The sequence below is a fragment of the Lissotriton vulgaris genome, chromosome 3_1 (assembly GCF_964263255.1).
Source record: "Lissotriton vulgaris chromosome 3_1, aLisVul1.2, whole genome shotgun sequence".
Lineage (NCBI taxonomy): Eukaryota > Metazoa > Chordata > Amphibia > Caudata > Salamandridae > Lissotriton > Lissotriton vulgaris.
In genome coordinates this window covers 1769461785-1769476280 of record NC_141689.1, presented here as the reverse complement: position 1 = coordinate 1769476280, position 14496 = coordinate 1769461785, and the positions used below count along the sequence as shown (strand labels likewise).

General features: G+C 44.2%; 1 protein-coding gene across 1 annotated transcript in view; it reads left to right on the top strand.

Annotated features, from left to right (window-relative positions):
• AFG2A (AAA ATPase AFG2A) overlaps positions 1-14496 on the top strand; it is a 1627379-nt gene that overhangs the window by 434495 nt on the left and 1178388 nt on the right. Inside the window, exon 10 of the mRNA XM_086962189.1 lies at positions 1508-1662. Coding sequence (XP_086818315.1) covers positions 1508-1662 — 155 coding nt within the window. The remainder of the gene's footprint in view (positions 1-1507; positions 1663-14496) is intronic.

Here is a 14496-nt window from a genome sequence, read left to right as displayed (position 1 = left end):
GGGTGTCGGAGCACCAACAATCCCCCTAGAAGTGATGCACCTTGCATGATTGGCTTCCTTAAAATCCATCGACCGTCAACGTGAAGGGAAGCCTAGATTTGCCCTGAATTAGGGGTGGTGCTCTGATTTATATATGAGCATGGGTAACCATTGGAGTGATAGGGAGCCCTAGATTGATAGCAGCGCACACAGCATTTGGCCAGCACATAACTACCCCTCGCCAGAAGATTGAATTGTATAATGTGAGGAAATAAAATGTTTTATTTAAATCTCTCAGATTTGTTTTAAGGCATTGGCAAAGTGCCCCCCCCCCTCCCTAAAGTGAATGAATTTTCCTCTCTATTTCACTCATGTCAATTCTATTTCTCTATCTAAACCTCTTCTCCTCTCTGCCTACTTCTACCTCTAAAGTTGTCTCTCTCCACCCTATGTCGTTTTAAGTAGTTTCGTGGTCCCACGTAAGACCCATTTCAACTGTTTTTGTTTGAGGCTGTTAACGTTTACCATATCATTTAATGCTACTTTACATCACGCAGGCTTGAAATGATAGGAAATGGGTAATGGGTAATACAATTTGAATTTGTTCCCCACAGGACCCCCAGACTACCTTTTGCCTAGGACCTGCAAAACCTTTAACATGACACTGATCTCTCCCACAGATTTCGGGGCCTCACAAAAATATAGGTGATTCCTGTGAGAAGAGCCCGTGAGAAGGCCATGGGGAACTCTTAATCAAACCCATATTCGAGGTTTTGAGAACCCCTGCATTATTTCATTTTATTTATTTAATGCAATTTTATATAGCGCGGACTTTACCCAAAGGTGTCAGAGCGTTTCACAAAAGAACCAAGACCGTTACATGAGGGAATGTACATACTTACACGTTACAGATATAAACGAGATGGATGAACAAGTAAAATAAAACAATAGATGGCAGTCACACAAAAATTAAAAACACAATAGGATTCGGATCGTACAGGCATAGATTACATTTTTACAACATTGTAAGAACTTCCTTTAGGGGCATGAAAAGGGATGCATTCATTTTGGAAGTTCTGCATCATCTTTTCTTTATCCCTGATATTTTGAAGGAGACAACCCTACAGTATTGTTCAACATGAGGTAGGCAATACTTGAGCGAGACGTTCATACAGGTAGCGAACTGGATAACTTTTCCTTTGTGGAGGGAAAAAAATATTAGTCTCTAATACCTGCTGTCGCTTAAACATCAGAGAAACTCAGATGGATACAGTGATATCCCACAGTTAATCCAGTGGTCGTGGTGGCTTCTGTATTGGGCCGCAGAACGTTCTGGAAGGGTCTGGCAGGGTGCGCAGCAGGGTCGTCTCGTGGTGCACGTGCAACACGGCACTGTATTACGTAACCAGTCAATCACTTTTAGTCGTTTCCTGCCATTGGGTGTGGGCTAGGGGGCAGGACATAATTAGTGACTGAGTTTGTATTTGTTGGAACGGAATCATATTTGTATGTTTGACTTTCTCTGCAGGACTGAGTGCTTTGCGGCGAGCACTGGGAAGTCTGGTCGGGCCTTCTGACAGCGAGGTGGCCGGGTCAGTAGTGATCGCGCTCAACAACTTCCTGCAAGCCATGAATGATGTCCGGCCCAGCGCCATGAGGGAGGTGGCCATTGATGTGCCGAAAGTAAGTTATGGCTGAAATATGCAAGACATTTTCGAAACGCCAATGAATATCATGCGCTGCTTACTTATGTCGTGCTTTGTATGAAACCCAAATAAAGGAGCCATGTTTGAGTGGGGTATTTCCATGCATGGGTGCCACTTCCACGGCTGTGTGCACATCCAGTGGTGGAACTAATTAGTACATGAAATGCGTAGTGACATCACATGAAGTGACCCGACAGGAAGTGATGGCACATCCCTATTTTTGTCCAGCATTTGCATAGATATATAAACATAAGTTACAATCGGCATCTCAGCTCATTTGGAAGTCCATATTTTATCCCTGTCTGAGAATGGGCCTGTTTACCAATCAAACCCCTGATATATACCGACATTTTAATATATACTATATATCTATTTGTTATGAATATAGAGAAACAGAAGGGTGATGATGGATGGCTAGAATTTAACTCCACCACTGGTAATTACCGTCGACTGCATTCGTATATTGCCGTTTAAGCACTTCTACCCCAGGCAGAGACCAGCCATATGCAAATCAAATTTGGTCTTGCACCAGTAGGAAGAGTCCAGCCTTAATTGCCAGGGTATGTCCGCTCCAAACAAAAACACACGAAACCGCAGCACGATTTCAGACTACTTGTAACGTGTGAGGCTTTCATATGGCTCACCTACCAACATTTCGAGCAGAACCTGAACCTAGTCGCTTCTGGCCGACAGTAACCTAGTGATGCATGCACATCTCTACATGTATAAACATTATTCAGCATTTGCTTGATGCGGAGAATCCAGCAAAATTTGGCGCATGTCTGGACCACTGTATTTAAAATATGTATCCCGTATACGCGGTAAACAGACTGGATGGGACATCTCTTAATATTTGGCAACTACCCCCATCAGCTAGACTCTCATTAAATAAACCCTATAGTCATTTGCATAGCATAAAATAATGAACACGTATACCTGTTGAGTATTTGAATATAAATTAAGAAATACAAAGGGTTACTTGTTTACTTGGAGGTTCTTAAGCTGTTATTTATATTTCAATACTCATTTGCAGTCAAATACAGTGTTTCATGGTACATGAAAAATACATTGTGGTGAATATATATCATGATTTCATAAAGACTTAGGCCCTGATTGTGAGTTAAGCATACTGGTACATACTACATGCCAGGGTAAATGGCGCATGACTTTAACGAATCGATGATCATGAGTTAAAAATGCAGGTGATATTTCTCACATACACTAAATACCGCATGTCTCTAGTCCACATGTGCTATTTGACACATTTGATCTTTACTGCAAATAATATTTACCATATGCAAAAAATAAAGCACGAGGTAAAAAAAATACCCAATTCCAATTATGGTAGGTCATTGGAAACCAATAAAAAATACCATCTTAAATTATTTCCAATGAAAAGCAGGTGGTAAAAATTCCTGATAGTGTAAGAAAAGGAAAAAAAATGTAAATAGGAAAAAACCAAGACCAATAATGCACCCCTCCCCCCCCTCAAAAAAAACCCGGTAGATTTGCTTTTTGAGCTGCAAAAAAATGGAATCTCACATACCTGCACACAGGGTCATACCTAAATAAACAGCCATGAACAAGTAAATCTATCACATGTTGATTGCGGCTGCTCACACTTCTATTCTGCTGTACACCATATTGACAGCACTACTGCTAGGCAAGGGCGGCTCCTCCACTAGGGCGGAGGAGCGTCATCCCACTCCTTTCTCGTGCAGTGGGATAAAGCCAAAACATAAAATGGTAATAACTTTTAGTTAAAGACTGCTTTGCTCTCCGAGCAGGGCAGGCGAGTAGTAGTTTGCCCACTGCTGAGTGCTCGAAGACTGTTTGGTCAGCCCTCTCGGGCCTCCCGAACCAGTCATGCACACTCTGACCTTGCAGCCTGCATGGAAAACATGCCCACCCCACTAGCCCCTGGCTTGACATCATCCCGACCAATCACATTGCTACATGCAGCATTGTAATTGGCTTAGGGGAGGGAACCTGGCTGCCTGCTTCCTGTTCCTGTTGGAGGCAGGAGCAGAGAAGATTTGGGTACGGGCATAAAGGTAAGTTTAATTTTATTTTCTATTTCCCCGCAACACGCCCACGACCCCCCCCCCTCAAACATCCCCGCCAATCCCATCCCCCACCTCCGTGACACCTCACGCCCACACCTCTCCACCCGTGAGCAATGCCGTCCGCTACTAGGCCACAATATGCTAGATTCATGTTCTGCTACAGAAAACTATGCAGCATGAGGGTGAAAACTAGGCCACCAATTAATGACCTCAAATGGCACTGTAAGCAAGATAGTAGTTTACATAATTTCAAATATCTGTCCATGAACACGCCGTACTATTTGTTAAATAGGTTGATCGACACTGTTTCAGAGCTACATCTAGAGTGAGAAGCTAACTAGACTTTACTATGATTGTGTTTATTTTTTCTCAGCTGTCAGACGAATACTTGGACAAATGCTGTGAAATGACTAGGAAAATTACAGAAATTTGAAACTGAAGCAGATGCACTTTAACTTTGTGCACCGTTTGGCACAGCTTCTATGTAGGTGTTTAAAAAGGATGGGACTGAAGGTAGAGTCCTGAGGAGCTCAACAAGTCAGTTGAACAGGTGAAGTGTGATTTGGTGGAAGAAGAACATCATGAATACAATAGGAAATAAAGGGCGAAAGCCAAATCCAGAGCTCGTTCCCTGAGACCCGCCTCATGCAACCTTGTGATCAATATTTTGTAAGACACTGTATCAAAAGCTGTGGACAGCATTAGAGCTGCTGCTCCCCACTGATCAAGGATCATACAGAGTTAATTTTGTACAGAAATGAGCACTACTTTTGTGCTAGCAACTGGACAGAAACCTGCCAGTGTTGTTTCAAAAACAGAGGTAGATTCAATGGAAGTAGAGTTGAGTGTTTACCCCCATCTCAACTATTTTAGCAATAAAAGAAAGGACTCAAATGTGACATGATAGCTCAAAATCGCTTTGCCTGGAGAAGGTTTTTTACTAACTGAATTACATATGCTCAGCCAAAACCTGAATGATAGGCATCAACTAGTTCCTGAATTAGAGGAGTCAGAAAGGTAGTAAATTGAAGGAAAATTCTGGTAGGATAAGGATTGTCCGTAGAGCCAGATTTAACTATTTTATGTTTATTCATTTTCAAAATTCAGTAGCAAACATTGCTCTGAGACATTCGTATCTTAATCTTCCATTATATCGACATAGTACAATTGCAATCATTTTATCTATCGGTTACTATAAGCGTGCCATACAAAGTTGAACAGTCAGCAGTGTATATTACAATAATATAGGGGAAGCCTACCCAGAAACCAAAGGATTTGAGCGTGTCCCAAGGGAACTAGCTGTCATATATTACAATCATAAGAACTGGTTTACAAATGAAAAGATTTAAGCTGGTGGCGACAAAATAATCTTCTAGAGATTAGGATGTTGGGTATAATGGGGTTTACAACGTTGACACTAAAATTGACTCTAAAATAAAGCAAGCAAGTGTGGACAGTGGTAAGTACCGGGGGGAGTGCCATGTGTTGTGGAAGGGCCACCTGGACATATGGGAACACAATAGTGCTTAATCAGCAGGGGGTGGTTGGGGTCAGTGTGGTGGAGAACCCAGTGTGTGGGCAATAATGGAACGAGAGGTTTTCAATGCTTTTCAATTTGAGTTCCATCTAGAACACCACTGCCTCTTAGGGAGATAGAGCATCACCCTTGAGGCCTTCTCCCAGGGCTTCCGAAAAAGAAGGCCATTCTTCAGCAATCAGCTGTTTGTGGAGACCTTTAGCTTCCTCTCTATGCAAGGCTTCTTTGCTTTTTACCTGGGCCCAGTGTTCTACAGTTAAATGCCTGGATTCTACCAAAGGCAGGAATGTCACGTTCTGTCGTGTGGAGATCGCCCGTTTGGCCAACAGAAACCCCAGGTCAAGGAAACATGCAGCAACCTTCTGTTTAGGATGCTTGAATATACCCAGAGCGCAGGCCTCCCAGGTGGTCTACAGATGCATACCAGAGCTGTAGGACCTGCTGCCAGAAACTTAGTCAAAGATATGCAGTCCCAAGTATGTGATGTATATCAGCAGGTGATGCCAGATAGCAGGGATAGGAGGTTGCAGCTTTCAGAAATATTTGATTAGCTTTGCTGGAGAGAGATATGCCGTATGTAGAATAAAACATTTTTTACATTTAAATTTGTTTTTTTGGGAGATAGTCTGTGGATATGCAAGTGCTCCAAACCACTCATTATGATGCACCAACCTCCCAAATTCGGCCTCCTATATGTCTCCCAGGTGTGTTGGAGAGGAGTGAGTTGTTGAGTGGCCTGTGTTTTGTATAGCCAACTTACACGTTGGACACTCATGCCTATTGTGTATACCGTTTACGCGGGCAAGTTTGTGTCGGACTCCAGGTCGGTGATCCCCCACATATTCCGGGGAATGTGGAATATCAAGCCGTACATCATGTACAGACCACCTTTGTAGGGATGTCTGGTCGCAAAGAGATGTCTGGAGGTATCCATTCTGAAAATAGTCTCCCAGATTGTCAAAACTGGCCATCTCCCACTGTGGCAGCCCCCTTTTATTCAGACAGGGTACACGCTTGAGAGACCCAGCAGCGGAATCTATGGGAAGTACAGATGATGGACATTTCAAGTGTCCGAAGACAGGAAAGATCTAGAAATGCCACCGAAACCCGGTGAGGTATATTGTGGGGAAGTTTGGATTGCAGGAGTGCCAAGTTGTAGATGTTGGCCATAACACATTGTTGGGAGGGTTGTGCCAGATTCCTCCAGGGATGCTCCATATAGCCTTCAGACCAGCCACTGCAGTTGAGCCACCAGAAAAAAGGCCTCAAAGTTAAGAGTTCCAAGAACTCCTGGTCGACCGGGCGCTGGAGCATTGTTAGGGCCACCCTCCAGCGACCTCCGGACCATTTCAGATCCCCCAAAAGGGTGTCTAAGCCATGGAAGATCCCCCAGGAGAGTAGATCTTCATGGCCCAAAGGAAACACACATGATTTCCCCTTGTTAACCAGTTGGCCAGACACCCCCCACCCCAAAGTCTTTAAGAGTTGCCATTGTATCGTCCTGGCTCACCTGTGGATCTTTTAAATGTAGCAGGACGTCGTCAGCGTTTAGGGAGGCTGTCTGTGTGTCTCTTGAAGGTATTATGCCCCAGTCTCTACCTTCTCGAAGCAGCAGAATGGCTAGAGGATCCATAGCTAACACAAGGAGAAACGGTGAAATAGGACAAGCCTCCTGGTGCCTCTATTACAATTGGGTTGGAAATGCCTTATCCTAATCCGATCCTCACCACTAAATCTTTGTGTAACAGTTTTATCAATTTCATGAGGTGGGGTCCGAATCCAAGCCTTCGGAGCACCTCAAAGAGGTAATGCCAAGTGAGCATATCAAATGCTTTTTCCAGACATAGGACCAGTGCTGCAGCCTATGTCCATCTCACCTGGGCTACCTGCATAACACATAGCCTCCTGATTTTGTTTGAGGTACTTTTCTGTCAGTGGGTCTAGCAGGAGACGGTTTTCCAGCAGTACCACCTCAGGCAGCTGTTCCCCCTCTAAAATATGTCTTCGTAGGGCGTGTTCCAATCTATATGTATAAAAACGAAAGTATGTCTGTTTGTCCTTTATGCATTACTACACCATTCATCCGATCGCCATGAAACGTTGGGAAGTTGTTGAGTACACTCCCGCGAAGGTTTCTGGCAAAAAAATAATAACAAAATAAAATAAAACAAAAATAAAAAATGTGTTAAAAGTTGTTGAGTACACTCCCGCGAAGGTTTCTGGCAAAAAAAAAAAGAAAAGAAAAATGTGTTACAGTTTCCGGTGCGACTCGCTTTTGCAATGACCATCAACAAAGCACAAGGACAATTGCTGCAAGTGTGTGGACTAGATTTGGAGAATCCGTGCTTCTCACATGGACAACTGTATGTGGCTAGCTCACGCGTCGGAAAACCTTCTGATTTATTTGTGTACGCACCAGACGGAAAAACAAAAAATACCGTGCATCCACAAGCACTCGAATAAGTAAACCGAATTAAAACAACACTTTAAAATGTTTTCCATATTAAAATAAATAAGTTTCAATAAAAATGGCAGAATGTAAATTGAATGTTATCATAACAAGTTTGCTTAAATTTCCTTTCTTCTGAGATCTCAGCAACGTGCGACGGGTAAGCTAGTTGTAGGTATTTTATCTGTCCTGGGTCTCCCATCTCATATTCGTATTGCAGTTCCTCAAAGGCAACTAATGCCTGTCTAATCCAAACATCACCCAAGTGTTCTATTCCAATCCGTGACCTCTTTGTGAAGCCCTTCAGGCCACCCACTCCCTGCAGAAGATCACTGTCCCACACTGGGGTCCTGTCCGTTCGTTTACCCTCCCAGCCTAGATATTTGGTAGCTTCTCACCACACCTTTACCACCATTTGAGTTTGGGTCGGTAGGGCCATGAACTGTCAGACATAAAGTAAGTCACTGACCTTTAGAGATGACAACCAGCAGGGACGATGGGTAGATGTAAGGTCCCCAAATTCCACTAAGCATAAACCCCCACAGCGTACCAACAGACACCACTCAGAGAAAACACCACGGGGAAAGGGGGAATGGAGAAAATAATAAATAGTGCACCTAGATCTGTTGTCCTCTTCTCTGGCCTTAGGGATGTGAGTGTAGAGTTCGGGACAGGAGCCACTTCTTACTCCTTGAAGTACTACAGTGAAACACAAGGAAAAAAGGTGAGGCAGAGAAGCAAAGAACACCATACAGAATGACTGGCGCGAGCTTGAACACCCCGAGAAACAACACAAATGCCAGCAACATAGGACTGAAGCAAACCTGAAGAAGCGCCTCAGTAATCCAAAGTGAGCACAAAGTTCAGGATACTAGCTTTTAATATCCAAAGTCAAGCATGAAATAATCCAAACGGACCAGAGAACAACAGTCTCGGTCCCTAAGCACCAAGAAACTAATCTAAATACCTATCCAAAACTTGAAAGGGGTGCAAGACCGGGGATTGTACAAAGTACCACCAAAAGCTGTCTCAAGAAGCAACCCCACAACCTAGAGCTACTGGACAAGGCACGGAGCACTCTCCCCACTTCGCAACCTCTAGCGCATGTCCAGCGCGGGGTAGGAAATTAACAATCCCGGTTTGGTTCGAGAGCTGTTGAAAGCACAGCCCCGTAAACACCTTTGTGTGCTGTTGAGTCGCAGTGCATCAGAACAGAAGGAATCCTTGTACGCTGTGCAGGATATCCCACAGCGTCACAACACGATAATGTAAAAATAGAGAAAGGCGGGTGGAGAGATCCGTCTCTCCCGACAACCCGCAATGAATACCTGGTCAAAAACAAAGCCGCAGAGCACACCAAGTATCTGGAAAACAGCCGGTGTGGCTGTTTACAAAACGCCGTCAGGAATCTTCGGACCCCGGGCTGGAGAGCCTTCAATCCATACATCCTGGAAACAAAGCAAGTCAGGAAACAGGATACTGGATGCAGATTGTCAAGCCCCGACCTCAGGAAAGGGAGTGGCTTATGTAGCAAACTGTAACACCAGGATCGTTCCAACCAGGGCCGGCGCTTGGCATGGGCAGCGTGGGCGGCTGCACAGGGCCTCGCACTCAGCCCACCAGCATGGGGCCACGCACTGGTGATGTGTCCTGTTGTTTCCCTGGCGATCTATTACAAAGAAAGGTGTCGCCTGCAATTAAGGTCCATTGGAGGGGGCCCCCTCCCTGGGCCTCTCATGGATGGTGTCAGGAGGCATAGGGGAGGGAGACGGAGACGCTCCCTCAATTGCAAGGAGACCATTCACAGACACTGTGGGGGGCCCATTGTCCAGCATTTTGGCGCCCCCACAGTTTTAACTTTTAGACCACAATCAATTCTCACACCTATGAAGGTGTGAGAAATGCTTGTGGAGTAAAAGTTAAAACTGTTGGGGTGCCAAAATGCTGGACAATGGGGCTCCCACAGTGTCTGTGAATGGTCTCCTTGCAAGGGGCCACTTATCTAAATTAGAGGGGGCCTCGCACGTTCCCTTTTAGCCCAGGGCCTCGCAAATCCTAGAACCGGCCCTGGTTCCAACTTTTCCTTTTTGCCTGGTTTCCCACTGACTTCTGGGATATGCAGTCTCTCGGTGGTGTCACGATGTACGGGCCATCCGGTACCATTCTCGCTCCAGTCACTGCATGGTAAGATAAAGGAGGAAAAGCCCTAACGGTGTTTGTGATTGACCCATTCTTCCTGAGCTTCAACTGAATAACCATGAAAGGTACGCCTCGCTCCTGTTGCAGATGGTATAGAATTGGCAGGTAGCCTTTACTTCCCTTAGTGTGGTATCCTGGTTTGGATGCCATGTACCTTCCTCACTAACCTGTCTTGCTGCTCAGCCTATGTGGATGAATGGTGGAATGTTGGAGTGTGTGAGGTAATATAGAATGTGTGGGATGCCTGGTGGATAGATGACAGTTGGGAGAGAGGGCTGAGCAGCAAGAGAGCTGCTCCTGGTGGGGCTTTAATGATTATATGATTTAAGCATATAATTCATCAATAAACCTACTTAATTCATCACATCTCGGCTACAGCCTATCTTATTACACATAGCTTCTCTGTCCACTCGGTAGTTACAAGCATTTTTGGTCCGAACACGCAACTAATTAAACGTAGAAGCCGAAGGTTTGGATCTATGAGATGGTTGCGCACACTCTGCTCATTCCATACTCGACTATTTTCAAATATCTGATGGCAGCCTCTGTACTTATGAATGCGTCAAAGTGGTTAATTTTCCGTGGATGGAGTATCACTTATGTGCCTATTGTGCCTGGGTATCCCTGAAGCTTGTAGCAGACCAAGTAAGACCTTCCAGAATTGCTGACTATATGCACTACGTTCAATGGCATTGACAGCCTTGTGACAGAGAGATACCTTATCTTGCTTTTTACACCTACAGCATGTTACATATTTGTGTCCTTTCCTTCTCCCTAGAATATGTTTAGTAGAGTATACCTAAGTGTATAAAATGTGAGGACTTCTTGGGGGGACCAAAGAGCTTTGAGCTGTTACTGGGCTTCGTTTGAGGCTTTCAAGGGTCACGGTACTATTGCTACCCCACATCAAAAATCAAGCATACCTTTAAGAACTTTGGACTTTTGTGGTAGCATCAGCAGAGCAGTCCAAGGCTTCCACTGGGAGGGGATGTGGGATTGAAGCTCAGAACTCAATAACATATAATATCATTCAATACATCATTGTCCAGTCAGTGCTTTTACTTTTCAAAAGGAAAAACACTTAATGTACACAAAGATAAAACTACACATAGGATTGCAGTATACATTTTGCAAAATAGCAGCATACTAAACAGTAATTACAATGACAGTAGAAATGTTGTTTTAGAAAACCTCCTAAAGAGGGCAATGCAGATAACCAATGAAAAGGTGGTCCTTCTGACTTTGACAGGTTAGCTACCAATCATTAACAAAGGCCTACTGCCTTTAACTATAAAATGTTAAACTGTAAGCCTATTGTGTTACCACAAAACAAATTCGACACATTATCAAAAGTCAGACCTTTTGGCTTGTATACACTGTCCATAAAAATAATGACAGTTGAACATGAAAACATGAACAGTTCTGTTTTATAACAGAATGCCAAAACAGCACCTCAGGACTCAAATCACCATTGCTCGAACATTCCCAGGGCGCTGCAAAGCTTCTCCTGGGGTCATTTATTCTCCCTCTTGACAGTTTTGGGTTGAGTTTTTTTCCCTGCATGTGGAGCATTTGTTGGGTGAGGAGGTATCTATTTCTGCTGGTTGTCTTTATTGCTTAATAAAACACTTTTAGTGGTACCCCTGCTCCTCTGGGGCCATTGCAGAGGAATATTGTACCAAATGGAAATATTGTTTGAGGTGAGTGACTACCCACATCGAGGAATAATCATACCCCTTATCAGGGTTAACCCACAAGGTAACTGAATGAAACCGAACTCTTCAACCTGGTAGATATGACACAGGGCAGACCAGTGGGACTTAGGGCACTTTATAAAGTATTTATACAGGACCAAATCAGTATGAGGTAAAAAAGGCAAAACAATAATAATCCTAAACTGAATTAGAAAAATAGAGTAACATTAAATAAACCAAATGACATAAAGTGACAAAAATCCAATAAGGGGAGATGGGGATAGAAATGTTATAATTTGTGAGTAGAAATAGCGCAAAAAAGCACAAAACACCAATAATACTGCATGGTCGCAGTGGGCAATGACCTAGGCGCAATTTGAGGCGAACGACGATAAAGCGATGGTCGAACACACTAACCAGATTTGTCCTGGTCAGTGATTTTACTGACTTAGTCCTTTAAGTTCCAATCCACCACAGGAGTACACTTCTAAAGACCCCAGCTCTAGAACTGGTTTATGGCATTTCTTGTCTTTTGAAACGTGCCACAGACTGGTGAAGCCACATTGTTTGTAAGCTTGTGTTAGTAGGAAGGAGGGGTGTGTTGGCCAAGTCATCTGTGCTCAAGTTTGTATATAGAGACTTAATTGGGTTCCTTGTACCTACCTGCAAGCCTGATTTGGATTACTGGCAGAATGCTTCTTTGTACATCATTTAAAATCCTACCAGTTCAGCACAGACAGAAGACAACTTGAAATAGATATTCTATAATCACTCAGTTCTTATGGCAACCATTCTTCCTAAGACTATGAAACTCTGATTACTCAATGACAGGTACGCTCTTCAACACAAAGGCACAAGCAACTCAAAACAGTATTCTAGTAGTGCCTTGTCCTAAAATGCAGTTACACTATTTTGTGATTTCTTTTATTTAATTGTATCAATAATCAACCACATAAATGTTTACATATTGGATCTGGTGATAGGAATATTTGCAATTGAAGTAAATAATAATAATAATAATAATAAAAAACATCTTGTATAGCGCCTGGTTACACTAGGAACAGTGTGTCCCCGCGCTGTATAGACAAAGGACTGGGCCGCTCCAGAGAGAAGAAGAAAAGAGAAGTTGGGAGGCAAAGACAGGAATCTCATAGCTTTGGGAACAAATAGGTTTTTAGTGTTTGACGGAAGCTCCTCTCCGATGGCTCCATACGGAGTTCAATGGGTAGGGAGTACCATTGTTTACTGGCCAAGTATTTGAAAGACCGACCGCCCATACGCGCCCAGTAAATTCTAGGCACTTGGAAAAGCATACAGCCCAGGGATCTCAAATGGCGTTTTGGTTGATACTTGGTCAGTAATTTTGGGGGTAGTATATACATTCAAAGCATTCATTGTATTGTAAAACTTTAATTGTTAGCTATCTCCATAGTCCATAAAGTACTGCAATTAAGAACAGGCTCCTGAAGCTTCTTTTTCTTCTTTTACTATGCTACTTCTGCATCTGCAAGACCACCCACAATGGGTCTCCAAACTCTGGAGTCCATGAGCAAAAGCTTCAGAACAGGAATTGTTTGGAATATAGGTCAGACCTCTCCTGGGGTCAGGAAATCCATTCCCTTGGAGACGTTGGGTGTGCTTCTCTAAGAACATTCTGTAGGGCTGTGGCATTCCATGCAACCCCCCACAACACATTCCAGTGCAGTTAGTGGTGCCCCCTCCCATCCTGGAAGCACTACAATGAAAATTGGGCAGATTTTAATCCCCTTGCAGGAGATATTGGGATGCTCCATGACCTGGTGCTTGCATATTGAATGAGCGGCAAATGCTACTCTTCTCTGTAATGTGGCCTTGTGCCATGTAGCTTTTTTTCTTTTTGGGTGCCCCAGGCCAACTAGAGGCACCCACAGCCTCCTTTTTAGTTGGGGGTTATAGGGAGAGACCAAAGGTCCCTGGCAGCTCATGCTGCACAGAAAATTAAAAGGGGATGATGGACGGAGGGCTGAAACTTTTCAGAGACTCACCCCCAGTCACAGAGCTGAGTTGAATCCATCATCAATCTTTAGCTCACTTCGCCACCTCAGTTCAGACCCAGCTATATGCAAATACCTGTGCCTCATGGGAACAGTCCAGCCCGAACTACCAAGCCATGTCTTCCCTGGACTGGAAACAAGCATCCTGGGACTGGCTTCTGGGTGGCACCCTTCATCAACCAGGCTAGCTTGAATCCAGTGGCAAAGTGAGCAAGGGACCCACGTCTGGGCATACCCTGCCAACTTAGGGCGAACAAAGCAAACATAAGGAGATGATGGACGTAGCGCTGAAACTTTTCGGACACTCACCCCAGTCACAGATCTGGGTTTAATCCATCATCATTATTTAGCTCACTTCGCCAACCCAGTTCATACACACCTCTGTGACTGGGGGCGAGTGTCTGTGTTCACTGAATGTGGCCATCCTTTGGGAAATGTACTTCCTGCACTCTTTGGAACATGGTGCAGATGGTAATCCCCATCTTGCCACGTCATCTAAAGGAATCACTTCGCCCTGGTGGTTCAGTATGGCCAGGGTGCAGCTAGACAAGTTATTCAAGCAGACCTTGACTCAGACAATTCTGTTGCTCAGGTCTGAGGCATGGTAAGTGATCCTGCGTGAGCTCCATTCAGTTTCACAAGTTTAAGGGATTTTCCAGAGGCTTCAGTTTTTACCAGTCCTCATTGCTTCCTTCATACCTGTAGCAGCTTCTAAGGCAATTTGGGGTCAGAAGCAGTCAGAGTCACTGCTCGCCTCCTCCTCTTTGTCTTCTCCTGCACCAGCCAGGAACCTCTTTTAGTTTGCCCTTAAAAGAACATGTGCAAACCTTCGG